Consider the following 26,581-nt stretch of genomic DNA (forward strand, 5'->3'; position numbering starts at 1 on the left):
TGGCAGCAATGATAATGTGGACGTCTTGAACAAGAAGAGCAGCTGAAGCAGTCACAACTTCCCTTGCTCTGTCTGTGCAGGGTTGCCATGTGTGCAGTTTTCTGACATTTGGGCTACTTTGAAAACGATGTCGCGGGTGAAAATGTATTGGTTGCGGGTTTTTGGCCTATTTCTAAATTGCACCGCGGCCGCCATGGCATTTCTCTTTAAAAATATATATTTTCCACTGCTGCTGCTGACTATCGGGCAGTGAGGCAGGCTGTTGCTGAGTGAGTGAGTGGTGGGGAGGGGTGTGTGTGTTGAGAGCACTACAGCATGCAGTTTAGTCCACTATTAGCTGAGTCACGTAGGTGAGAGGAGTCAGAGCAGCATGCGTGCACGTCGTGACAACCTTTCATACTAGTTGTAGGTAGGCTATTTAGCTTGTCATTATGCGCGAGTGGAAATTTGAAACGGAAGCTATGGAACTACGTCGCGTGCTTCTGTTATGGGGGAAAAGTCCTCACTGAAACTGACATTAAATGTGGAGATCGATACATTTGCATCTGTTGGCCATCAAGTAGCCTATTCATTTATATGACATTGTAGGATACTGTAGGCTATCATTTGATATAATAAATATGTTGAAATGACTATCACTGGAGTCATTACCAAATCAAACTTCCTGGAGCTGGCAAACAGATGTAATAAATAGCCTATAACTTCAGTGTATTGTTGTAGCCTTGTGTTATTATGCAATTATTAATGGCCATGTTTAGTTAATTAAATTGGATGTTTTCAAAGCTCTATCACAATTGCCGATCAGTTGTTAGAACGCAGATTAACGGTAACAGTAAATCAGATTAGGCTACAGGTTAAAAAAAAAGTTTTAAAAAATCAACACGGGCTGTTGTTGACAAACATATTCAGTTCATATACATATTATTCATATTTAATCCAGTGATTGAAATTAAGACCGATCCTCAGGGAACAGGGTTGGCCAGTCCTGCTATATACCATATGGGTATGACAAAAAATTACTTTTACGTTGGTAACCAGTTTATAATAGCAATAAGGCACCCTGGAGGTTTGTGGTATATGGTCAATATACTCGGCTAAAGGCTGTATCCAGACTTATGCTTTGAACACACCAACTGCATCATTGCGCAAAATAGTATGCAGCATCATCTAGATATGTGTGCAAAAAAAGTTAAACATTCACCTTCTGCTACCATTTCTGTCAAACCGTTTACGCATACAGTTTGACTCATACATTCGATAAATCCAACGTATGCACCACACAGAACACACTGCAACTGACTCTGCAACGCAATGCTGCAAAGCAAACGCAGCGTTCCATTGGAAATGAATGTACTTCTGGTGTACCATTACCGGGGGCAAACTACCCGCCCTCCAGGACACCTACAGCACCCGATGTCACAGGAAGGCCAAAAAGATCATCAAGGACATCAACCACGCCAGCCACTGCCTGTTCACCCGGCTATCATCCGAGGTCAGTACAGGTGCACCAAAGCTGGGACGAGAGAATGAAAAACAGCTTCTATCTCAAGGCCATCAGACTGTTAAATAGCCACTACTAGCACATTAGAGGCTGCTGCTGCCTATTGAAATCCCTGGCCACTTTAAGAAATGGAACACTAGTCACTTTAATAATTTGTACATATCTTGCATTACTCATCTCATATGTATATACTGTATTCTATAATATTCTACTGTATCTTAGTCCATGCTGCTCTGTCATTGCTAGTCCATATATGTATATATTCTAAATTCCATTCCTTACTTACATTGTGTGTATTGGGTATATGTTGTGAAATTGTTAGATATTACTGCACTGTCGGAGCTAGAAGCACAAGCATTTCGCTACACCAGCAATAACATCTGCTAAACACTGTGACAAATACAATTTGATTTGATTTGAATGCAAATTACGCAGTCGGTGTGTTCGAAGCGTTAGCCATGGTCTATTGGCCATGTTCTATACCCCCTCGTGCCTTGACTAATCATAACAGTCAAACAAGTTACCTTGACATCCATTGATGGAAAATGATCTGGGAGTTTAATAAGGGCAAATTATATTTTATCTTGCAACATATTCAAATTAGTTTATTACGTCATGTAAAAGTTCGCAATACATTTTGTTGTTGTTGTGAAAACCACATTTTGCTTCTAATGTAGTTACAAGTTATATCGATATTCCTTCTTAATTGGCTAATAACGTTATGGGAAAATGGTTTATTGTATAAATGTGGCAACTCCTCTCTAGCTGTGGTAAAAAAAAATGGGGCTAGTTTTCAGGCGGGTTTTGAGTCGTCACAGGGCTAGAAATTTGAACTCCACCTGGCAACCCTGTGCCTAACAGTGTTTATTACAAACCGGGATCGCAATTATTTCCCAGAGATAAATGTCCTGGCTTCTCAGTAAGTTTATCGGACCGACTCGGATCACTCATGCCGACTGAAGATTGTTGCCTACTTCTCTGCAGGTAGGCTGGCCGTTTCTAGACTTGACAGTTAATGCAGTTTTTGTATTCTGATCATAGTCCCAGTCGGTATTAGATTTAACGCCAAGGGGGAAACAACCTGTCGTTACCCGATTGGCTCACAGCAAAACTTGAACCTTATCAAACGCAATTGTCTTGTTGTCTGCTAGTTTTAGTCAATTAAGTACATGTCTAAAGATTACTTTTCAACAGTGTCTGCTCCAGAGCGTTCTCACTACTTAGAAAAACGTAATATTTTAGGGCTTCCCTCGTGCCCTTTTCACCTAATAACGTTAGTAGCTAGCTATTGTAGCTAGCTTCCGACCGGAACATAACCAAGCCAAGACCAACAACACAAACACATTGACTATACAGCACAGCTACAAGTAGTGAGAGGAGTTACAAATGGACTATACTAATGAGGGAAATTATTCTCTTATATTTTAGATGTGCTGTTAGCTTAATAAGAAATCATTAATGATTAAACATAAAAGGTTTGTACTGATATAAATTGTTTAACCTAACAAGCTGTGATTCATGTGAGGAGCTGTTAGGGAGTAGGGGGAGATAAGACTTGTGTCTCACACAGACACAAACACTGCCTCTTTGTTAGAACGCTCAAGGACATGTGTACTGTAAAAGTGCTGACTCTCTGGACAAGTTGCAAAACAACTTATGCCTGGCAACAGTGAAGCGCCAAGGGGCTGGGACCAGCCTGTGCGCAAACGATAGGCTGAGTATGTCTAAACCACACTCAGTCTCTACCCTGATAGGCCCAGCAAGGAGCGGGAACTATCACTGTCAGGGTGTTTAAAGAAGAGCCTGTACTAAGGAACTTAGTTCTCTGACGGCCCTGCGTGGTTTTACAGGGAGCCCGTATACGAACTTTCATACTTATCATATATACATTTGCATATAATACATTTAGCTTGAATTGAATACCTCTTGATCATGTTTTCTCTTATTCCAATACCAGATTTGAACTAACGCTATTTCTAACACTAAACAAGTTAAATGTATTACCTGTGATCAAATGTTTTCCACACACATAGCTACGTGTAGCCTACTGTACTTGGACACCGGGTCCCCACATTTCCCACTCTCCCATGGCGAATAGTCAGAAGCTACACAGGCTTTATTTCCCTATTTAAGATCCGTAGGTCGGGATTTTTGACCTGGTTACATGTACATTGAACATAACAAAAAAATCGACGACGAAGATGGCTGTTTTACAATAATAATAAATAATAATAATATGCCATTTAGCAGACGCTTTTATCCAAAGCGACTTACAGTCATGCGTGCATACATTTTTGTGTATGGGTGGTCCCGGGGATTGAACCCACTACCTTTGCGTTACAAGCGCCGTGCTCTACCAGCTGAGCTACAGAGGACCACACAATGGTGGTGAATGTTTGTTTTCCCCAATTTGTGGGCGTGGTCGAGGGTAATTCCTTATTACTTGAATATCGACTCGGACAGTTCTGATCTACACTGAACAAAAATACAAACGCAACATGTAAAGTGTTGGTCCCATGTTTCATGAGCTGAAATATTGTTTACATCCCTGTTAGTGATCATTTCTTCTTTGCCAAGATATCAACAAGCTGATTAAACAGCATGATCATTACACAAGTACACCTTGTGCTGGGGACAATAAAAGGCCACTCTAAAACGTTCACTTTTGTCACACAACACCACAGATGTCTCAAGTTTTGAGGGAGTGTACAATTGACATGCTGACTGCAGGAATGTCCACCACAGCTGTTGCCAGAGAAGTGAATGTTCATTTCTCTACCATAAGCCACCTCCAACGTTGTTTTAGAGAATTTGGCAGTACATCCAACCGGCCTCGACCGCAGACCAGGTGTATGGCGTTGTGTGGGCGTGCGGTTTGCGTGCATATTACCGTTAGGGAATGCCTATTCTGTGAAGTGCGCCTGTGCAATAACTTTGCCTTTGCACTCTTAAACAATGCCATTTAAAAAAAAACTTTGGCAAAGGGGAAAGTCTACAAAATGTAGACCATTCTGTTCATAACAGATTCTAGTTTTGGGAACAGAAAACTGTTTTGAGATCAACTGTTTCATCGATGAGAAAATTTGCGCAAATGTCTGCCAAAATCCATCTTCTCCCACTGCCGGCCACTGGGCTTCCTCTCACTACCATATTTGGTAGTGAGTGGAAACGCCAAGCAGATGCTTCACATTTATACATCCAGTGAAATATCTGTCTCATTGTTCTATCTGTGATATGAGTCATAAAACCCAGAAATGGTTCCAATCGTTTTTTCACCATTAATTTTAGAACTACTTCATATAAGGTCTGTGTTTGGTGTAGGCTTACCCTGGCGTGACATTTTGATAACTTTCTCTAGGACAAAATAACTTTTAGCAATAGTTAGCATAGCACATTTTATTGAGTAAATCGAGGTGAATATATTGATAAAACTCACCTTGTCCAAGAGAGAATTACAAGGCTATTAAAACGTCACGCCAAGGAAAGCCTACACCAAACACACATTTTACATTTACATTTTAGTCATTTAGCAGACACTCTTATCCAGAGCGACTTACAGTTAGTGAGTGCATACATTTTTCATACTGGCCCTCCATGGGAATCGAACCCACAACCCTGGCGTTGCAAGCGCCATGCTCTACTAACTGAGCTATAGGAGGCCTACGTTAATTTGAATGTGAGAAATGAATGGCGGAAAAACCGTTGGAACCATTTCCCTGTTTTTATGGGTATTATGATGGACTATTCCGAGCACATCGTGTCGAGTAGCAGTGCGTAGCTCAGTTGGTAGAGCATGGCGCTTGCAACGCCAGGGTTGTGGGTTCGTTTCCCACGGGGGGCCAGCATGAAAAAATGTATGCACTCACTAACTGTAAGTCGCTCTGGATAAGAGCGTCTGCTAAATGACTAAAATGTAAATGTAAAATCACTTGGGAAGCCAAGCCATAAAAAAAAAAAGCCATGTTACAACCTATGTGCTGTGATAATTGCGTTGTTTGCTCTATAACCTATTAGTTCATATGCCTTGCGACTGTGATATATAGGCCTAAGGCCAAGACAATAAGAAGACAATGGCAGAATAAATTCAACCACACCGTTGTTTAATCACAAAACCAGAGACCAAGTCCACAAAGCATATTACATGTAACAGACAGTTCCATGACCTACAGCACGGTAAAGCAAATTAATGGTTCTGACATTTTCGGACGACTAACAAGCTACTGGTTTAGAACTACGGAGAGTCGCAAAGAAAACATCATCAAATCACCTCTGCTTAGTCTAATACAGTGACAATAAAATATATGAAAAACAATTTAGTCCGATCAACGTAAGCTAAATATGATGTGGCAGTCCATTGTTCTGCTTTGTGTGTGTGTGTGTGTGTGTGTGTGTGTGTGTGTGCGTGCGTGCGTGCATTCATGCAAGTAGAAAACACATGTTGACTCTCCCTACCTGTAGAGAACACCAATACCATATCTTCTTTTTCATGTTGAGAAGCGGTCTATGACTGTCGAACAGTACATGCTTTTATTTTTTGTTGTCCTATGCTACCTGGCTAAAATGCTTGTTCGTTAGCCTAACTTCCTTTCATGGGCAATGTTAGCTAGTTAACATTAGCTTTCTACATCTAGCTACATATTGAACTTCCATCCTCTGTCCAGGGACACAATGTATGAATTTATGGTTGAATTGTAATCATTGGCCAGTATGGAGAATTAAGTAAAACCTCAAGTCCAAATCTCCGTCCATGGCTAATTTAGGAAAGAGAAAATGTTATCTAGCTAGCTAGCTAGCTACCGGAGGACAACAACACAACGAGATGCAACAATTCATGTTGTTTCTGTCAATGATGTATTTCTCTTGATGCGATGTGGTAGGAGTGAAGCCAAATCCAAACTGTCTTCCCTTTACACATGTTTTTTTTTTTTTTTTGGTGTACCAGTTGTGCTCACTCAGTTTAGCTCAATGCTGATTGGCTACTATTTTCTACTTTTTTAAATCACGGGAAGCCAAATGTTCGCTGGCTTCCCTTGCATTCAATGCGATGGGTGGCAACAATGTCATACTCTTTATGACCAGACAGCATCAGATAGATGGCCTACACATACAGAGACAGAGGGGCGCTGTTTCGCTTTCTCGGGTGAGATACATTCAGCGTCTTGCAAATTGAAGGAAAATTATGAAAACACAAAGAGACGAAATATAAATGATCCATGAGTACACGCCACTGCATGTGTCTATACTTAGATTTAAATGTGTCCCCCATGTCCACATTTTGTCTGGATTCCCTTTTCCCGAGTTGTATTCAAATGCCAGTATGCATTCTGCAAACAGTGGACTAGGCAAAATATGATAATTACACAACAACAACATGTTGCAAGCTAGCAAGCAAAGCTAAAGGGATTGCAAACGGGTTACCATAACTGTAGTCAACATGTTTATTCTAAATATTAGCTAGCTGGCTAGCATTTGGCAAGCAAACATATTCCTCATACGCTAGGAACGTATTTCCTCCAACGTTATAATAAACAGGTGCCCCTCTCTCCCAAAAAACATACATTTTCTGGTACACGGGAGGGAGGCAGGGGCGCTGGAGCAGTACAGTAGATGGCGGTAATGCACCATAACGTTACATGCCAACCACCGATAAAGAAGAAGAAGAGGAGGGGGTGACAACAGTAGCTAGCTAGCCAGTGTCAATTCACCCCCACTTGTTGGGCAATTTATCCCTTAGTTCTGTTAACGACGGTGAAGGCAAGTGTTCGGCAGGTGGGAGCTAAGGATACTGTAGTGTTCAACCATTATTTCATTGAATTTATGACAAAATGTTCATTCAATAGAGAATTCCATCAGAAAAACTATAGTCAAAATCCTATGTCTCTACCAAATATAGTTCAAACGTTACAGACGATTTACTCAGATTAGAGTGAATCGAATGTCATTACGGCCATGATCAAAAAGTGGTCGCTGCTCTATAGAACTCAGTCACTGCTCCTTGGCAGAACGACGCTAAATACAAACGTCACTGACAAACTAGCTATACATACATACATACATACATACATACATACATACATACATACATACATACAGTACCAGTCAAAAGTTTGGACACACCTACTCATGCCAGGGTTTTTCTTTATTTTGACTATTTTCTACATTGTAGAATAATAGTGAAGACATTAAAACTATGAAATAACACATATGGAATCATGTAGTAACCAAAAAAGTGTAAAACAAATCAAAATATATTTTTATATTTGAACGGTATGTAAACATGATTAAAGTGACCAGTGTTCCATGTCTATGTACATAGGGCAGCAGCCTCTAAGGTGCAGGGATGAGTAACCGGGTGGTAGCCAGCTAGTGTCAGTGACTAAGTTAAGGGCAGGGTACTGGGTGGAGGCCGGCTAGAGATGGCTATTCAACAGTCTGATGGCCATGAGATAGAAGCTGTTTTTCAATATCTCGGTCACAGCTTTGATGTACCTGTACTGACCTCGCCTTCTGGATGATAGCGGGGTGAACAAGCAGTGGATTCCCTTAATCTAATTTTGTCAATTTGATTTTGTCTAGTTGATATTCTTCTTTAATTTTACTTACATTTTCTCTCCATTATTTCTTCCAGAAGATGACCAGCTCTGTCTCTTTATAAGGAGAAGACAAGCCACCACAGCCACCCACATGGTACCAGTCTAGAGCTACAGGACACTGAAAGTTTGAAACATTTACTGATATGGAGGCCGTTAGTTTAACAGAACAAGTTTCCCTGCCCAGGTTAAAACAACATCAACTCAATATGGAGGAAGGAGATTCTCTGCATAGCGTTAACCTGAATCAACTCAAAATGGAGGAAGGAGATTCTCTGCATACCGTTAACCTGAATCAACTGAATCGACTCAAAATGGAGGAAGGAGATTCTCTGCATACCGTTAACCTGAATCAACTCAAGATGGAGGAAGAAGATTATTTGCATAGCGTTAACCTGAATCAACTCAAATTTGAGGAAGGAGATTCTCTGCATAGCATTAACTTGAATCAACTGAATCAACTCAAAGTGGAGGAAGGAGATTCACTACATAACTTTAACCTGAATCAACTCAAATTGTCCACTGCTGTTTCTTTACCCATCTTGAGACTCCACAGACTGACAAAGGATCAACTGTCTCTCGCTGCTCTGAGACTTAACCAGAACAACCCAAAGAAGAAGAACAACAAACCAGGCAGAAAACCAACGAAGAAGAAAAACACCCCCACCACCAGCAGAGGAAAGAAAAAATCCACAAGAAAAGGAAACAACTCTGTTGACAACAAAAGCGTTTCTAGCCAGGTATCACCATTGCCTAGATGTCAGCGTTGCCCAAAGGGAAGCAAAAATAAACCCAAGATAACTCTTGAACTCTCCCGCACCAACTTGAGGCCTGACGCAGTAAAACAAGAGGTAGGTTTAAACTTGTGGCTTTTAAATGAAAATGTAATTGAGATCTTTTATAGCATTTGTATCTGTCTGTGTAAATGTTGCAGCTATATATTTACTAGATATCTGTCTGTGTAAATGTTGCAGCTATATGTTTACTAGATATCTGTCTGTGTAAATGTTGCAGCTATATGTTTACTAGATATCTGTCTGTGTAAATGTTGCAGCTATATGTTTACTAGATATCTGTCTGTGTAAATGTTGCAGCTATATGTTTACTAGATATCTGTCTGTGTAAATGTTGCAGCTATATGTTTACTAGATATCTGTCTGTGTAAATGTTGCAGCTATATGTTTACTAGATATCTGTCTGTGTAAATGTTGCAGCTATATGTTTACTAGATATCTGTCTGTGTAAATGTTGCAGCTATATGTTTACTAGATATCTGTCTGTGTAAATGTTGCAGCTATATGTTTACTAGATATCTGTCTGTGTAAATGTTGCAGCTATATGTTTACTAGATATCTGTCTGTGTAAATGTTGCAGCTATATGTTTACTAGATATGTCTGTGTAAATGTTATATGTTTACTATACAGTGCATTCAGAAAGTATTCAGACCCCTTGACTTTTTCCACATTTTGTTAGGTGACAGTCTTATTCTAAAATTGATTAAATTGTTTTTCCCCCCTCATCAATCTACACACAATACCCCATAATGACAAAGCAAAAACAGGTTTTTATACATTTTTGCTAAAAGAAAAACAGAAAACGTATTTACATAAGTATTCAGACCCTTTGCTCAGTATTTTGTTGAAGCACCTTTTGCAGCAATTACAGCCTCAAGTCTTCTTGGGTATGACGCTACAAGCTTGGCACACCTGTATTTGGGGAGTTTCTCCCATTCTTCTCTGCAGATCCTCTCAAGCTCTGTCAGGTTGAATGGGGAGCTGTCATGTCCTTTCCGAATGCACTGTATAATCTGTCTGTGTGAATGTTGCAGCTACAGTGCATTCGGAAAGTATTCACGTTATTAAAAAGAAAAAACAAATGCCTTATTTAAGTATTCAGACCCTTTCCTATGAGACTCAAAATTGAGTTTAGGTCCATTCTGTTTCCATTGATCATCCTTGAGATGTTTCTACAACTTGATTGGAGTCCACCTGTGGTAAATTCAATTGATTGGACATGATGATTTGGAAAGGCACACACCTTTGACAATGTCCCACAGTTGACAATGCATGTCAGAGCAAAAACCAAGCCATGAGGTCGAAGGAATTGTCCTTAGAGCTCCGAGACAGGATTGTGTCGAGGCACAGATCTGGGGAAGGGTACCAAAACATTTCTGCAGCATTGAAGGTCCCCAAGAACACAGTGGCCTCCATCATTCTTAAATGGAAGAAGTTTGGAACCACCAAGACCACCAAGGGAGAGATGAACGGAGCAAAGTACAGAGCGATCCTTGATGAAAACCTGCTCCAGAGTGCTCAGGACCTCAGACTGGGGTGAAGGTTCACCTTCTAACAGGACAACGACCCTAAGCACACAGCCAAGACAACTTAGGAGTGGCTTCGGGACAAGTCACTGAATGTCCTTGAGTGGCCCAGCCAGAGCCCGGACATGAACCCAATCGAACATCTCTGGAGAGACCTGAAAATAGCTGTGCAGCAACGCTCCCTATCCAACCTGACAGAGCTTGAGAGCATCTGCAGAGAAGAATGGGAGACTCCCCAAATACAGGTGTGCCAAGCTTGTAGCGTCATACCCAAGAAAACGCGAGGCTGTAATAGCTGCCAAAGGTGAGTAAAGGATCTGAATACTTATGTCTAATACATTTTGCTTTGTCATTATGGGGTATTGTGTGTAGATTGATGAGGAACAAATCAATTTGATCCATTTTAGAATAAGGCTGTAACAAAATGTGGAAAAAGTCAAGGGGTCTGAATACTGTATATGTTTACTAGATATCTTGATGTATCTTACCGCCGCTTAAGTTTCCTCTGTGAAAATAAAACTATTCTATTCTAAACCAGGTGAAACAAGAGATGGACGATCTGCCTATCGGTACAAGAAGTGATGAACACTGGTTGAACGCTTTGAAGCCAGAGAGCTACGACCCAGAGATGGGTAACACCAGGGGACCTCCTACAGAGAGCGACCCCAGGACAGATGCACATCACCTGGGTATCAAGACGAAGGATGCCCCCCTGTACCACCAGGATGGAAGGAGGCGGCTGCGGTCGGCTACCGTTCAGTCATTCAATCCAGCTGCATTGCGGTCTGACCTGGAATGTTGGCCTCGTAACCAGAAGGTCCCCAGGTTCCCATGTCCGGACTGCGGCCAGAAGTTCTTCTCCAAACTGCAGTTTAAGTTACATTCCCGGAGCCACACCCAGTACCGGCTGTACTCCTGTGAGGTGTGCCATAAAACATTCTCCCGGAAAGGCAGTCTAGACGAGCACCGACCAAAACATGAGGCGGAACGCCCCTTCACCTGCCTCCAATGCGGAAGGACCTTCACGTTCAAATCTAACCTGACCCGGCACATGCGGTTCCACAGCGACACACGGCCCTACGTCTGCCCCCAGTGCGGCCAAAGCTTCAAGATCTCCGACCACCTGAAGAGCCACATGACAGCCCACAGCGGGTATAAACCGTACGTGTGCCCGGAGTGCGGCCAGAGTTTCGCCCGTTACATTAGTCTGAAGTATCACCGGCTGAGCCACACCGGCGAGCGCCCGATGTCCTGCCAAGAGTGTCCCATGACCTTTGCCCGGCCACACACCCTTATGATCCACCGGCGACAACACACCGGGGAGACACCGTTCTCTTGCCAGGACTGTGGGAAGCAGTTCAAACAGGGGTGCCAGCTGAAAGACCACGTTAGAAGGAAACACACAGGGGAGAAATCGTACAAATGCTCTGATTGTGACAAGTGCTTTGTCACTTCGGCGTCCCGTAATGCACACACGGTTGTCCACAAAGGCGAGAAGCCATACAAATGCACGGAGTGCTGTAGGAGTTACAGTACGAGTGGGTGTCTAGCGCAGCACATGAGGAGACACACAGGGGAGAAACCATACAAATGCTCCGAGTGTGACAAGTGCTTCATCACTTCGGCGTCCCGTAAAGTGCACATGGTTGTCCACACAGGGGAGAAGCCGTACAAATGCATGGAGTGCTGTAGGAGCTACAGTCAACGTGGGTCCCTGAAGAGGCACAGGTGTGAGCAGCAAACCAGGTTAGAGGAACCTCTGGTGTGCGTCCCAAATGGCGCCCTATTCTCTATATAGTGCACTAGGGACCATAGGGCTCTGGTCAAAAGTAGTGCACTATGTAGGGAATAGGGTGCCATTTGGGACACAGTCCCGATGTTCTGAGTGTAGGAACTGGAGAGTGGATCCTTAAAGCAGCACAGGTGTAAGCAGCAATGTAGGTGAGAGAAGTCAGGTGAGAGGATTCTCTGGTGTTTTGACTCGGGGGAACTAGACTTTGTTTATACAGACACCTACATGCGTTCCAAATGGCGCCCTATTCCCTTTATAGTGCGCTACTTTTGACCGAAACCTGATCAAAAGTAGTGTTTCCTCCTTCCTGTGTTACACTGTTTCCCTTCCTCTCTTTGCAGAACAGGTAGTGCACTATACAGGAATGACGTTTCAAACACAACGCTCTGTTTTGTAAACGCTACCAAGCATTCATTGTTCCTCTGAAGTGTCTCTGTATTTGTCCATTCCCCACCCTCCAATATTCATTTTAATAAATGTTCCTGAAAGAGCATCGACTTGTCCCTTATCTGAAACACTTCCACTTTATATTGTTGTGTTGTGACGAGAAAGCCCACGGGTTTATCAGAGACTTTGGCGCCAGAGCTGTGTTCCAAGAAAGAACGAAAAGTCAGGGACTTTTTCTTCCTACTCTCTGTAACAAAGATAAAAGGTTGCCAATAGAGCCAGAACATATTAAACACACTTATCAATGTATTAAACTTAAGGACTCATGACATGTTGACATAACTTGAATACATTTCCTCTAATTTTCCTGTCATTAAAAGGAGGTATGTGTATTTGCTGTAACAGAAAGGGATGTAAAGGAACCATGGTCATGTTTGCGCTCTACAGGCTACGTAGTTTATCCTAGGAACCGTTTTCTGTGCAGTAGGAACATGCTGTTAACATAAGAGGCCGCCTTCTGTGAGTCTCCCTATGAATTAGAGGGCTTACTGAACAGAAATGAGATCAAGTTCTGCAAGGCGGGGCCACGCTCGTTGGACGAATGATCCAATCTCCTCGGTAACAAAACACTGATCGAGGAAGCCTTTTCCTACACAGACAGAAGAGTCTCCCGAGAGGACCCTGCAGAGTGCACTGTTGCTCATTCAAGACCGACGGACTGAGTTCGCAATACATCCTTGGGGGTCAGAGAAAGAACGAAATAAACTCTAATCTATTTTAGGCCTACTTTCCTGGACTGATAACTACACTGAACAAAAAATATAAAATATAAACGCAACATATAAAGTGTTGGTCCCATGTTTCATGAGATTAAATAAAAGATCCCAGAAATGTTTCAAACGCACAAAAAGCTTATTTCGCTCATATTTTGTGCACAAATTTGTTTATATCCCTGCCAGATAGTAAACAGTAGCAGCAGCGTGTGTGATGAGTAAAAAAAAAATGTTTGTGCAAAAATTATCAATTTAACCCATCTGAACAGTAGGCTACAGTTACCTTGACGCGCCATAGGCCTATTTGAAGTCCCGGTCTTGTGACTGTCGAATTTGTATAGAGGCTCACAATTATCACACATAACACTGCTTCCCTCCTCTTTTACCACTTCACCAGATCTTTCCCAAACATGACTGTTCTGACCCTCCCTTTTCTTTATCTTCAACTCTCCATTGCTTATCTTATCTAGTTAGTTGGCGAGTGAGGTTGAAAATGTAAGTTAAAACACTTGCCAGCTGGTCAGTGCATGTTCTGAGTACGTGTCCTTGTAATCTGTCTGGCCTTACAGCCTTGTGAATGTTAACCTGTTTAAAGTTCTTACTCACATCGGCTACGGAGAGCATGATCACACAGTCGTCCGGAACAGCTGTTGCTCTCACCCCTGGTTCAGTGTTGCTTGCCTTGAAGTGAGCATAGAAGGCATTTAGCTCGTCTGGTCGGTTCGCCACTGGGTTTCTCTTTATAATCCGTGATAGTTTGCAAGCCCTGCCACATCCGACGAGCGTCAGAGCCGGTGAAGCTGGATTCGATCTTAATCCTGTATTGACGCTTTGTCTGTTTGATGGTTTGTCAGAGGGCATAGCAAATGTTCATATAAGCATCCAGGTTAATGTCCCGCTCCTTGAAAGCGGCAGCTCTGGCCTTTAGCTCAGTGTGGATGTTGCCTGTAATCCAGGGCTTCTGGTTGAAATATGTACATACCTGTAGGGTCACTGTGGGGCCAAGGTCATCGATGCACTTAGATCAGCTTAATATTGCAGATAGATTGTAAGTTCCATCAATGTAATTGTCTGCATCACTTCCAATCCCCCATGTTTTATATATATATATACAGTGAGGGAAAAAAGTATTTCATCCCCTGCTGATTTTGTACATTTGCCCACTGACAAAGAAATGATCAGTCTATCATTTTAATGGTAGGTTTATTTGAACAGTGAGAGACAGAATAACAACAACAAAAATCCAGAAAAACGCATGTCAAAAATGTTATGAATTGATTTGCATTTTAATGAGGGAAATAAGTATTTGACCCCCTCTCAATCAGAAAGATTTCTGGCTCCCAGGTGTCTTTTATACAGGTAACGAGCTGAGATTAGGAGCACACTCTTAAAGGGAGTGCTCCTAATCTCAGCTTGTTACCTGTATAAAAGACACCTGTCCACAGAAGCAATCAATCAATCAGATTCCAAACTCTCCACCATGGCCAAGACCAAAGAGCTCTCCAAGGATGTCAGGAACAAGATTGTAGACCTACACAAGGCTGGAATGGGCTACAAGACCATCACCAAGCAACTTGGTGAGAAGGTGACAACAGTTGGTGCGATTATTCGCAAATGGAAGAAACACAAAAGAACTGTCAATCTCCCTCGCCCTGGGCTCCATGCAAGATCTCACCTCATGATCATTGATGCCCCACGAGGTGAGATCTTGCATGGAGCCCCAGACCGAGGGTGATTGACCGTCATCTTGAACTTCTTCCATTTTCTAATAATTGCGGTTGTTGCCTTCTCACCAAGCTGCTTGCCTATTGTCCTGTAGCCCATCCCAGCCTTGTGCAGGTCTACAATTTTATCCCTGATGTCCTTACACAGCTCTCTGGTCTTGGCCATTGTGGAGATGTTGGAGTCTGTTTGATTGAGTGTGTGGACCATGGGCGGTGTGTTCAATAGGGCGATATGGGCGACGCACTGCCAAATGGGAAAAGGAAGGGATTTTTTTTCTAATCAATTATATCACGGCAACAGTAGTTCAGTGTTCACGTCTGATCTGCCAGCCACTAAATGTCCAATCAGGCTAAAGTCGTGCTTCAAATGTCCCCGCCCGTTTTGGGGCGATTTCAGTCAGGTTGAAAATCGCCCAGAAGTCTCTCATAGCCTCTAATGTAAAATATTTTTTTTTCAAATTTCTGAGCTTTCAATACATTCTCTATGGGTGTCTGAGGGCTTGCACTTACGCGCTTTCGTCATACGTAACGTAACGTAACCATGAACGGCAGACAGCAACGCTTGGACAGCGACTGGTGTAACCGACATGCACCATCTTTCAGAAAAGATTAAGAAAAATGAGCTGTCAAAGACCCACATTGATAGCTGTTTGAGATTGTCTGCTTTGGTGAGAGTGAATATTGCCACTCAACTGGATGAGGGATACAGGCTAGCTGTCCGCCGCCACAACGATGAGGTTAGCAACAGCAGAGTCGTGAACACTGTCTACGAGAATCGAGACGACCTCATAGAATGTTTTGAAGCCATCCGGACGGGTTCATTGGGTTCATTTGACCAGCCCACCGTACCAGAAGCTACAGAATAAGGACATCGATGCTGTCTTTATCAAACGTGCCCTCGACAGCTTCGCAAGCAGTGTGCAGGCCATAAGGTAAGATAAAGATTAAACAATATCATTCGATCTTTCTCAAAGCAGAGCTTTATTTGAAAATGTATGCATGAAAGGAGACTGCATTTGTGTTTGAAATTACATTATTGTCATTATATATGGCCAGTGGTGTAATCTATCTTATTTTATATACTATGTGTACTGTACAGTGGTGCTCATAAGTGTATGAACACATTCTAAAGCTGACTAAAAAGAGGAATAAAAAAATAAAAAAATCATCTTTTGGAAATTGATCTTAATGACTTAATTAAAAAAGTTGGAAAATCCAACCTTTAAGGACACCAATTTTATTTTCTTTTTTATTCCTCTTTTTAGTCAACTTTAGCATGGGATCATAAGCTTATGAGCACCACTGTATACTGTGCTGAACATCCAGGCTATGTGAGACACAAAGGCTAACTTAAACACTAAAGACTTTATGCATCCCTGCCCATTTTAAGTGGAACTGAAGTATTTGTACTATACATGGATACATTGCATATACCTGTGCATCACATAGACAACAATACTGTACAAAGCCAACAAACACATTGGTCTGTTTGCCTTCAGGGACTCCTCTCAACAGCAGCTGCAAGAAGCAACAGGAGCCAAAAGACCCAGAACAGCTTTGAGAGAAGAGGAGAAGCAGAGGCTGTCTGAAGAGGTCTGCAACACCATCCTGGATCACACCAAAGAAAGGTTCTCTTTCTCTGGCCACCTTGTGAGTGCTACCTTACTGCAAGCAGACATGTTTGAAAGGTACTGCCATTCAAAAAAATAAAAAATCTGTTCATGTTCATTTTTACAAATCTATACAATTGGCCAGAATATGGTTGTTCATATTTACAAATCTATACAATTGGCCAGAATATGGTTGTTCATTTTTACAAAGCCATACATATTGTTTATGCAGTGTTGAGGAATGTGAAAGAACACCCTTGATTATTTTTACTGTGATAACTTATTTTGCTTTTGTAAGCCAACACTTTTGAGATCAGTCAATAAATGCTTCTGGTATTGACTTATATGCTGCCCCTGTCTTCATGTTGTTGCTGGACATATCTTTTTAAAAATGTGTGTAGGTCACCTAAATCATCAGAAAAATTGCCCCTCCTGAGAATTTTTTCAGGAGCCGCCACTGGTGTGGACAGGTGTCTTTTATACAGGTAACGAGTTCAAACAGGTGCAATTAATACAGGTAATGAGTGGAGAACAGGAGGGCTTCTTAAAGAAAAACTAACAGGTCTGTGAGAGCCGGAATTCTTACTGGTTGGTAGGTGATCAAATACTTACAGTGGGGGAAAAAAGTATTTAGTCAGCCACCAATTGTGCAAGTTCTCCCACTTAAAAAGATGAGAGAGGCCTGTAATTTTCATCACAGGTACACGTTGACAGACAAAATGAGAGAATGTTTTCCAGAAAATCACATTGTAGGATTTTTAATGAATTTATTTGCAAATTATGGTGGAAAATAAGTATTTGGTCAATAACAAAAGTTTCTCAATACTTTGTTATATACCCTTTGTTGGCAATGACATAGGTCAAACGTTTTCTGTAAGTCTTCACAAGTTTTTCACACACTGTTGCTGGTATTTTGGCTCATTCCTCCATGCAGATCTCCTCTAGAGCAGTGATGTTTTGGGGCTGTCGCTGGGCAACATGGACTTTCAACTCCCTCCAAATATTTTCTATGGGGTTGAGATATGGAGACTGGCTAGGCCACTCCAGGACCTTGAAATGCTTCTTACGAAGCCACTCCTTCGTTGCCCGGGCGGTGTGTTTGGGATCAATGTCATGCTGAAAGACCCAGCCACGTTTCATCTTCAATGCCCTTGCTGATGGAAGGAGGTTTTCACTCAATCTCACAATACATGGCCCCATTCATTCTTTCCTTTACACGGATCAGTCGTTCTGGTCCCTTTGCAGAAAAACAGCCCCAAAGCATGATGTTTCCACCCCCATGCTTCACAGTAGGTATGGTGTTCTTTGGATGCAACTCAGCATTCTTTGTCCTCCAAACACGACGAGTTGAGTTTTTACCAAAAAGTTCTATTTTGGTTTCATCTGACATTCTCCCAATCCTCTTCTGGATCATCCAAATGCACTCTAGCAAACTTCAGACGGGCCTGGACATGTACTGGCTTAAGCAGGGGGACACGTCTGGCACTGCAGGATTTGAGTCCCTGGCGGCGTAGTGTGTTACTGATGGTAGGCTTTGTTACTTTGGTCCCAGCTCTCTGCAGGTCATTCACTAGGTCCCCCCGTGTGGTTCTGGGATTTTTGCTCACCGTTCTTGTGATCATTTTGACCCCACGGGGTGAGATCTTCGTGGAGCCCCAGATCGAGGGAGATTATCAGTGGTCTTGTATGTCTTCCATTTCCTAATAATTGCTCCCATAGTTGATTTCTTCAAACCAAGCTGCTTACGTATTGCAGATTCAGGCTTCCCAGCCTGGTGCAGGTCTACAATTTTGTTTCTGGTGTCCTTTGACAGCTCTTTGGTTTTGGCCATAGTGGAGTTTGGAGTGTGACTGTTTGAGGTTGTGGACAGGTGTCTTTTATACTGATAGCAAGTTCAAACAGGTGCCATTAATACAGGTAACGAGTGGAGGACAGAGGAGCCTCTTAAAGAAGAAGTTACAGGTCTGTGAGAGACAGAAATCTTGCTTGTTTGTAGGTGACCAAATACTTATTTTCCACCATAATTTGCAAATAAATTCATTAAAAATCCTACAATGTGATTTTCTGGATTTTTTTCTCTCAATTTGTCTGTCATAGTTGACGTGTACCTATGATGAAAATTACAGGCCTCTCTCATCTTTTTAAGTGGGAGAACTTGCACAATTGGTGGCTGACTAAATATTTTTCCCCCCACTGTCTGTCATGCAATAAAATGCAAATTAATTACTTTAAAATCATACAATGTGATTTTCTGGATTCCGTCTCTCACAGTTGAAGTGTACCTATGATAAAAATTACAGACCTCTACATGCTTTGTAAGTAGGAAAACCTGCAAAATCGGCAGTGTATCAAATACTTGTTCTCCCCAGTGTACATATCCTTAAAAAATATATATATTCCCCTTTATTACTTTCCAACCCCGCCACCCTTTCCTTACTTGGAATAAACTAGTGAACAACAATGCTTAGGCCTCTACTTCCAGCTTATACTTACTATCTACATTTTATGGACACAGTCAATTTTACAATAATTATATATATATATATTTTTTTTCTCCTGAACTTCTTCTACTCTCAACCTCTCCGATCATTTTCATGATGTCCATTCGGTTTGCTTCTATATGCCATATCTTTCTAACTGTACTCTTTCACAAAAGCTCCCAACCTACAACCTATATACTTATTATGGACACGGTATGCTTACATTATTAGTTATCTTGTTATTATTTGTTGTTAGTTGTTATTAGTCCCATCCTTCAATTCCATTCAACACCTCCCATCTATCTCTTAACACCATCCATATAGGATTTCTATTTTCCATATATATTTCCACTGTACTGTGATGTTTTACAAAAGTTCTGAACCTTTCTATTCTCATTGTTTCTACAGATTGTGAATTGAAAATAAACATTTTTGCCAAAAGTATTATTATATTATTGATCGATTGACTATGACTTTTCAGATCACCCAGTAATGCTATCTGCAAGGTTAGCTCCAGGTGAATATTGCAATCCTTTAGCCATTCCTGGACCTGTGTCCAAAAACAAGCTACAATTAACAGTACCAAAACAAATGATCTAATGATTCTGTCTCTTCGCAGCAAAATCTGCAGAACTGGGAAGATTGTATCCCCCATATGAATAACATTCTATTGGTAGCAAGAATTTTATATAATAATTTAAATTGAAAGATTCTAAGTTTTGAATCCGGTGTCGTTTTGCGTATCAGTTCATAAACACCATGCCATGGGATCGGTACGTCAAAAATCTCTTCCCAACTATTTTGCAATCTATATGGGACGGCTGTCAATCTTTTGGTCCTTAAATGAAACTGATATACTTTTTTATTTATCACAGTTTTCCTTAACCATCGATGCACTTATTAATGAAGCCGGTGACTGATGTGGTAAACTCCTCAATGTTATTGGATGAATCCCAGAACATATTCCAGTCTGTGCTAGTGAAACAGTCCTGTAGATTAGCATCCGCTTCATCAGACCACTTCCGTATTGTGCGCATCACTGTTACTTCCTGTTTTGAGTTTTTGCTTGTAAGCTGGAATCAGAAGGATAGAGTTATGGTCAGATTTGCCAAATGGAGGGCAAGGGAGAGCATTGGTTAATGTATGGACTCTCTTCTCTTGGACATGATGTCAGAATCTGCTTGTTGATGTACCAACACAAATAAACATAATCAACAACTTCAATTATGATTAATTATAAGAATACATGTTGTTTAAAGAGTATATTCAATAAAGCCTATGCAACAGGTGCCAAAGCTGTATGAGTTAGATTAAAATACCTTGTTTTTCCCGCTGGTCAGCAGCTGATCCTTGTTCTTCCCACTGAAGAATACATTCTATCTCTCCATCTTCCATTACCTAGATACACTATATATACAAAAGTATGTGGACACCCCTTCAAATTAGTGGATTTGGCTATTTTCAGCCACAATCAAATCGAGCACACAGCCATGCAATCTCCATAGACAAACATTGGCAATAGAATGGCCTTACTGAAGAGCTCAGTGACATTCAACGTCGCACTGTCATAGGATGCCACCTTTCCAACAAGTCAGTTTGTCAAATTTCTTCCCTGCTAGAGCTGCCCCGGTCAAATGTAAGTGCTGTTATTGTGAATTGGAAGAAGTGGTAGGCCACACAAGCTCACAGAACGGGACCGCCGAGTGCTGAAGGGCGTAGCTCGTAAAAATAGTTTGTCCTCGGTTGCAACACTCACTACCAAGTTCCAAACTGCCTCTGGAAGCAACGTCAGCACAAGAACTGTTCATCAGGAGCTTCATGAAATGGGTTTCCATGGCCGAGCAGCCGCACACAAGCCTAAGATCACCATGCGCAATGCCAAGCATCGTCTGGAGTGGTGTAAAGCTTGCCGCAATTGGACTCTGGAGGAGTGGAAACGTGTTCTCTGGAGTGATGAATCACGCTTCCCCATCAGGCAGTCTGACAGATGATTCTGGGTTTGGCGGATGCCAGGAGAACGCTACCTGCCCCAATGCATAACGTTTGGTGGAGGAGGAATAATGATCTCGGTCTGTTTTTCATGCTTCGGGCTAGGCCCCTTAGTTCCAGTGAAGGGAAATCTTAACACTACAGCATACAATGACATTCTAGATGATTCTGTGCTTCCAACGTTGTGGCAACAGTTTGGGGAAGGCCATTTCCTGTTTCAGCAAGACAAAACAGAAATGGTGTGTCTAGATCATTGTGGAAGAACTTGACTGGCCTGCACAGAGCCCTGACCTCAACCCCATCGGACACCCATGTTCGACGAGCAGGTGTCCACATACTTTTGATAATGAAGTGTACCTGTGCAAGCAGGCGTCTTGGCAAGGGACCAATAGAGATAAAGCCATTTTGAGTTGCTGCAGTTTTCTCATGTGTTTATGGTTACACATAAGGCCTACATTATAGCTCATCGCACTGTTATAATCATGACATAAAGTGTAGAGATATTAAGTAAAGATGTTACATTAACCCTGTCCTTTGTACCGTTTGTTGTTGACAGGAGTCAGCAGTTAGACACACAGTCCTCAGTATCCAATAGTAGCTCAGATGATGGGAATGTGGATCTACAGGGATCTTCATCACAGGTCGATCATCTAGCCTTTATTTTGCTGCTATTGTTACCAAACGGACTGCGACTCAGCTAGGAGTTCCCTCAGAATGTTGCCATTTTGTTTTCAGAGTTTTTCCATTTGTTCATGAATGTAGTAATTTATAGGACTCATTTAGATTGTCTCTGGGCAGAAAGCCACTGGCCTTATCGTCGAGAGCCTTATCGTCGAGAGCCTTATCTCTGTGGTCCTGTGTGCACTTGCATATCAGCGTCTCTAAGGTAGGCCTAGTGTGTATGACCTTTTTTCATAACACTTGATGTGATTCATGTTTTGCTCACTGTTATTCATGCAGATAAATTATCGTTGGAATGTTGTTATTTTTGGTATGATCCCAGGGCCTATAGTAAGATGTGAGCTGAGGATCGTTCTGCTGGGTATGCCTGGATCAGGGAAGAGTTCAACAGGAAACACCATCCTGGGGAGAAATGCCTTCACAATTTATGCTTCCCCTGTGTCTGTGACCACAGTGTCAGGCAGAATATAGAGTTCTGGATGGGACCAACAACACTATCATTAACCCTGTTTATACCTGGTTCTAACATGCATCCTTTTTCCTGATCTTGTCCACATTCTGATTGGTGTAGACGATTCAAAGACGCATTGTGGTCTGATTGTGATCAGATCTTCCTGACCACCTCCGGAGGTAGTCAAGCACGCATCGGGTCTGGATATCTTACAAGTGTAGACGGATCTGGACAGTAAAACCATTTAAATCATCCTTATCCCACCTTCTAAAATCATTGACAGGTGGCACCATTGACTTATGGCATCAATATGTGTCTTAAAATAAAGAATATTTTTGTTGTTGTTGAAAGAATAGCTTTCAAATAATTAGCATACATGGAAGGACCAGGAAATGTGGTCACAATGTGGACACAGTGAACGGATACTAGATACATTTTCATGCCATGTGTAGACATATTTCTGAAAATGTGGGCACAATCAGAATGTGGACAAGATCAGGACAAATGATGCATGTTATGACCAGGTATAAACAAGGCTATCGAAACCACCAGGAGTCATCAGTGAGATGAAAGTTAAAGCAGTGAAATGCCTGGATCTCTCTCATCCTCATGTTCTACTGCTGGTGATCAGGCTGGGGAGGTTCACTGAAGAGGAGAGGGACTCTGTGAAGTGGATCCAGGAGAGCTTTGAATCGAGGGCCCCAAAGTTCACCAGAGTGCTTGCTGTTCACACAGACCAGTTGAAGGGTAAACCTATAATGGCCTTTCTGTAGAGTAGTCCAGACCTTCAGGCGCTCATTGCTAACTTTGGTGGTGGATCCCATCTCTTCAACAAATGTTTATTTAACCAGTATTTTGACAGGGAGTCAATGCTAAGACCAAGGTCCCCTAACAACCGTCTGAAATGCCCTAGAGGCACCAAATCCTCCCATTTTAAAGTGCAATGAAGACAAAGGCAACATTGGACAAGGTAAACGACTGCTGGAAAACATTGATACAGTTTCATACCAGAACTGGGGATACTACTACATGGAAGAGGCAGAAAGAAAGATCAGAGCTGAAGACTAACGGAAGAGAGAAGAGGCTGAGAGAAAAGTGAGAGTTGAAGAGCAAAGAATGGAAGAAGAGATGGAGAAAGACATCAAAGCTGTAGAGCCATGGAAGAGAGAGAGAGAGCTGAAAGGTAAAGGAAGGGAGAAAATGGTTTTGGAGCATTCATGAAACTGCTGGTTTGTTCAGTCAGAGTAATTATAGCACTGTGCGGTTATGGAAAGTACACGATAATCTGAGAAGGGCTCCATCCATTGATTATGGATGTGTGATCACACTGATACTGTTAATTATATTTACATTTAGCATTTTATTCATTTAGCAGATGCTCTTATCCAGAGCGACCAGCCTCAGTCATGCTGTTTCGTAGCTAATTTCCTGGTTGTGTTCATGTGTAATATGTTATGTAATCACACTGTAATACTATATGATAAATGTTTGGTTGAACTGCAACAAGCTGTTAGTCACCAAAAGAAATGGAGCCATATTCCAGATGTTTCTATAGTTGTGGACAATCAATTAATTAATCAATGTATTCAGTTGTTATAAATGTTTTAGTTCATTTCGCTGGTTGTGTTAATGTGTAATATGTTATGTCACATCAATCCTTCCCCAAGAGACTAGAGTCTTATTCCAGAGGTTTCTATAGTTATGGACAATCAATTCGTTAGTCAATTCATAGAGCTCCTTTCCTTGATTGCCTCCTCCAGCGGAGGATACTCAGGTGTAGACAACCCCAAAATATATATTTACAAAATAAAATAATAAATCAAAAAAGCTACAATGAATGAGAACCAAACCAATTGTCCCCATAGTCATTTATTCACTGTCATCTATCTTTTTGGTAAATAATTTCAGTAAACAAACACCTTAATTTTTCAGAACAAAACATCATTGTTAGCAACAGACACACAGAAATTGTCTGTTAAAATCTGGTTGTTTTCTGGTTAATTCCAGTGGTGGAAAAAGTACCCAATTGTCATACTTGAGTAAAAGTAAAGATACCTTAATAGAAAATGACTCAAGTGAAAGTGAAAGTCACCCAGTAAAATACTACTTGAGTAAAAGTCTAAAAGTATTTGGTTTTAAATATACTTAAGTATCAAAAGTAAATTTTATTGCAAAAATATACTTAAGTATCAAAAGTAAAAATAGATATAATTTCAAATTACTTCTATTAGGCAATCCAAACAGCACCATTTTCTATTTATTTATGGATAGTCAAGGGCACACTCCAACACTGAGACATCATTTACAAATGAAGCATTTGTGTTTAGTGAGTCCACCACATCGGAGGCAGTAGGGATGATAAGTGCGTGAATTGAACCATTTTCATGTCCTGTTAAGCATTCAAAATGTAACGAGTACTTTTGGGTGTCAAGGAAAATGTATGGAGTAAAAAGTACATTATTTTCTTTACGAATGTAGTGGAGTAAAAGTTGTCAAAAATGTAAATATAAAAGTGCAGATACCCCAACAAAGGACTTAAGTAGTACTTTCAAGTATCTTTACTTAAGAACTTTACACCGCTGGTTAATTCACTGCATAAATTAGGTTTTGTACTGTACCTTATCAAATACATTTCAAAGTAAGAATTAAAGAGATTAAAAGTGTATACAAAAATAAATAAAAAATTTTTTTAATTAAGTGCAGGACATATGCAAGGCACTTGATCACATATCAAAAACTATTTGGAATGTGATTTATGATATTCTACCTATGTTCATGATCGTACAGGTAAATACTCATGCATGCACACACACACACACACACACACACACACACACACACACAGAGAGAGAGAAAGAAACAGTAAACTTCTCATCCAATAGAGGCAACCAATAAAGTGAAATTGTTCCATTAGAAAGGGATCAAGAATTGTAATTGATCGAAGTCTAATTGATCAATAACATGTATATGATAATATTATTTTAGATGTATAAGAAGAACATTTAAAAAACAAAGTTGCAATTGTTTAAGTATCTCTCTAGTCTAAGAATATTTGACATGTCCTACACTATATCCAATAGACCCCTAGCCCTAACGCCTATGTAAATCAAATAAAACCATTAGATAGGTATTAGACATGCAGTAATATCTCGCTTGGACAGGCTGAGTGCTATTTCCTCCATATTGCTTACACCTATCCACACACTTCGACTCAGGTGACTAGGGGGTAGGGTTTCTCAATCCTGGTCCGGGGGACCGAAGGGGGTGCATATTTTTTGTTTTTAGCTTAATTTAACTAATCATCAAAGCATTTGGTTGAATCAGGTGTGTGAGTGCTAGGGCAAAAACAAAAATGTGCCCCCCTTAGGGTCCGCAGGATTGGGACACACTGAGGTAGGGGCTTGGAAGGGATTTGGAATTTTGATTTGGAACACAAACAACAGGAAGTCAAGTGCTGAGGGGGCGGGGCTTCTTTCCTTACATCACTTCCTGAGAAGTGATTTCCCCCTCCTCCAGTTCCTCTGTGTACGTTGGCTCTGAAGGGGTTAACACACAGACCCAGGATAAAGGTAGTGTGTGTGTGTGTGCTAGCTGTTCCTGTAAACTTTCAGTCATCGTTCTAACGCTAGTTAGCGATGGCTCCAGAAACTACCTTCAACTAACTTCAAACTGCATACAGAGACATAAAAATGGTATCCATGAGTTCATCTGAAAAGTGGCTTAATTGCCAAAATCTCAAAAGCCTTAAGAGTTTGGTTCTCATGATTGGTTAAAAAAAGGACTGTTGCCATGTGATTGACAGCCTGTCAACTGCTCGACAGCCAATCAAAGGCTGAGGGGGACGGACATTCTTGGCCACCGCTGTACCCTGATTGGTCCAGCTCCATGCCAATCATTCTGATTTCAGTGTCAGGGTCCATTGATTTGAGTGTAATTGGTGCACTCAGCAGGGATTGGTTCAGGGCAGCATAAAAAACAACAACACTGTCCTTGTCCGTGATTGGCTGGTTGTAGTGTCAGTCACTGAGTGTTACTCAATAGGATGGTTAGTGCCGCCTCCACACTGGCGGTGTGTCTAAGACCCGGCAGGTCTGCTGCCAACAGGACCTCTAAGACCGAATACTGAGAGAGAGAGAGAGAGAGAGAGAGAGAGAGAGAGAGAGAGAGAGAGAGAGAGAGAGAGAGGAGAAAGAGAGAGGAGAAAGAGAGAAAGAGAGAGAGAAAAAAGAGAGAAAGAAAGAAAGAGAGAAAAAGAGAGAGAGAGAGAGAGAGAGAGAGAGAG

At 41.5% G+C, this 26,581-nt stretch overlaps 2 protein-coding genes across 3 annotated transcripts in view; one reads left to right on the plus strand and one right to left on the minus strand.

Annotated features, from left to right (window-relative positions):
- Positions 1-2,353: 2,353 nt before the first annotated feature.
- LOC311120801 (uncharacterized protein) lies at positions 2,354-12,697 on the plus strand. The gene is made up of 3 exons (XM_084195380.1): positions 2,354-2,485; positions 8,130-8,942; positions 10,951-12,697. Exons 2-3 carry the CDS (start codon positions 8,238-8,240, stop codon positions 12,208-12,210), a joined length of 1,965 nt encoding a protein of 654 aa, XP_084051506.1. The 5' UTR covers positions 2,354-2,485; positions 8,130-8,237; the 3' UTR covers positions 12,211-12,697.
- Positions 12,698-24,150: 11,453 nt separating this feature from the next.
- slc26a11 (solute carrier family 26 member 11) overlaps positions 24,151-26,581 on the minus strand; it is a 14,347-nt gene continuing 11,916 nt past the window's right edge. For both annotated transcript variants that reach the window (XM_084195378.1, XM_084195379.1), the window contains exons 17-18: positions 26,334-26,421; positions 24,151-25,835 (exon numbers count right to left, since the gene is read on the minus strand). In XM_084195378.1, the coding sequence (XP_084051504.1) occupies positions 25,777-25,835; positions 26,334-26,421 (147 nt within the window). In that variant the 3' untranslated portion in view covers positions 24,151-25,776. The remainder of the gene's footprint in view (positions 25,836-26,333; positions 26,422-26,581) is intronic.

The sequence above is a fragment of the Coregonus lavaretus genome (assembly GCF_964263955.1).
Source record: "Coregonus lavaretus genome assembly, contig: HAP1_SCAFFOLD_666, whole genome shotgun sequence".
NCBI lineage: Eukaryota > Metazoa > Chordata > Actinopteri > Salmoniformes > Salmonidae > Coregonus > Coregonus lavaretus.

Coding starts and splice junctions, on each gene's coding strand:
- LOC311120801 (XM_084195380.1), top strand. CDS start 8,238: ATGGAGGCCGTTAGTTTAACAGAACAAGTTTCCCTGCCCAGGTTAAAA. Junction 8,943..10,950: donor CTGACGCAGTAAAACAAGAG/GTAGGTTTAAAC, acceptor ATTCTAAACCAG/GTGAAACAAGAGATGGACGA.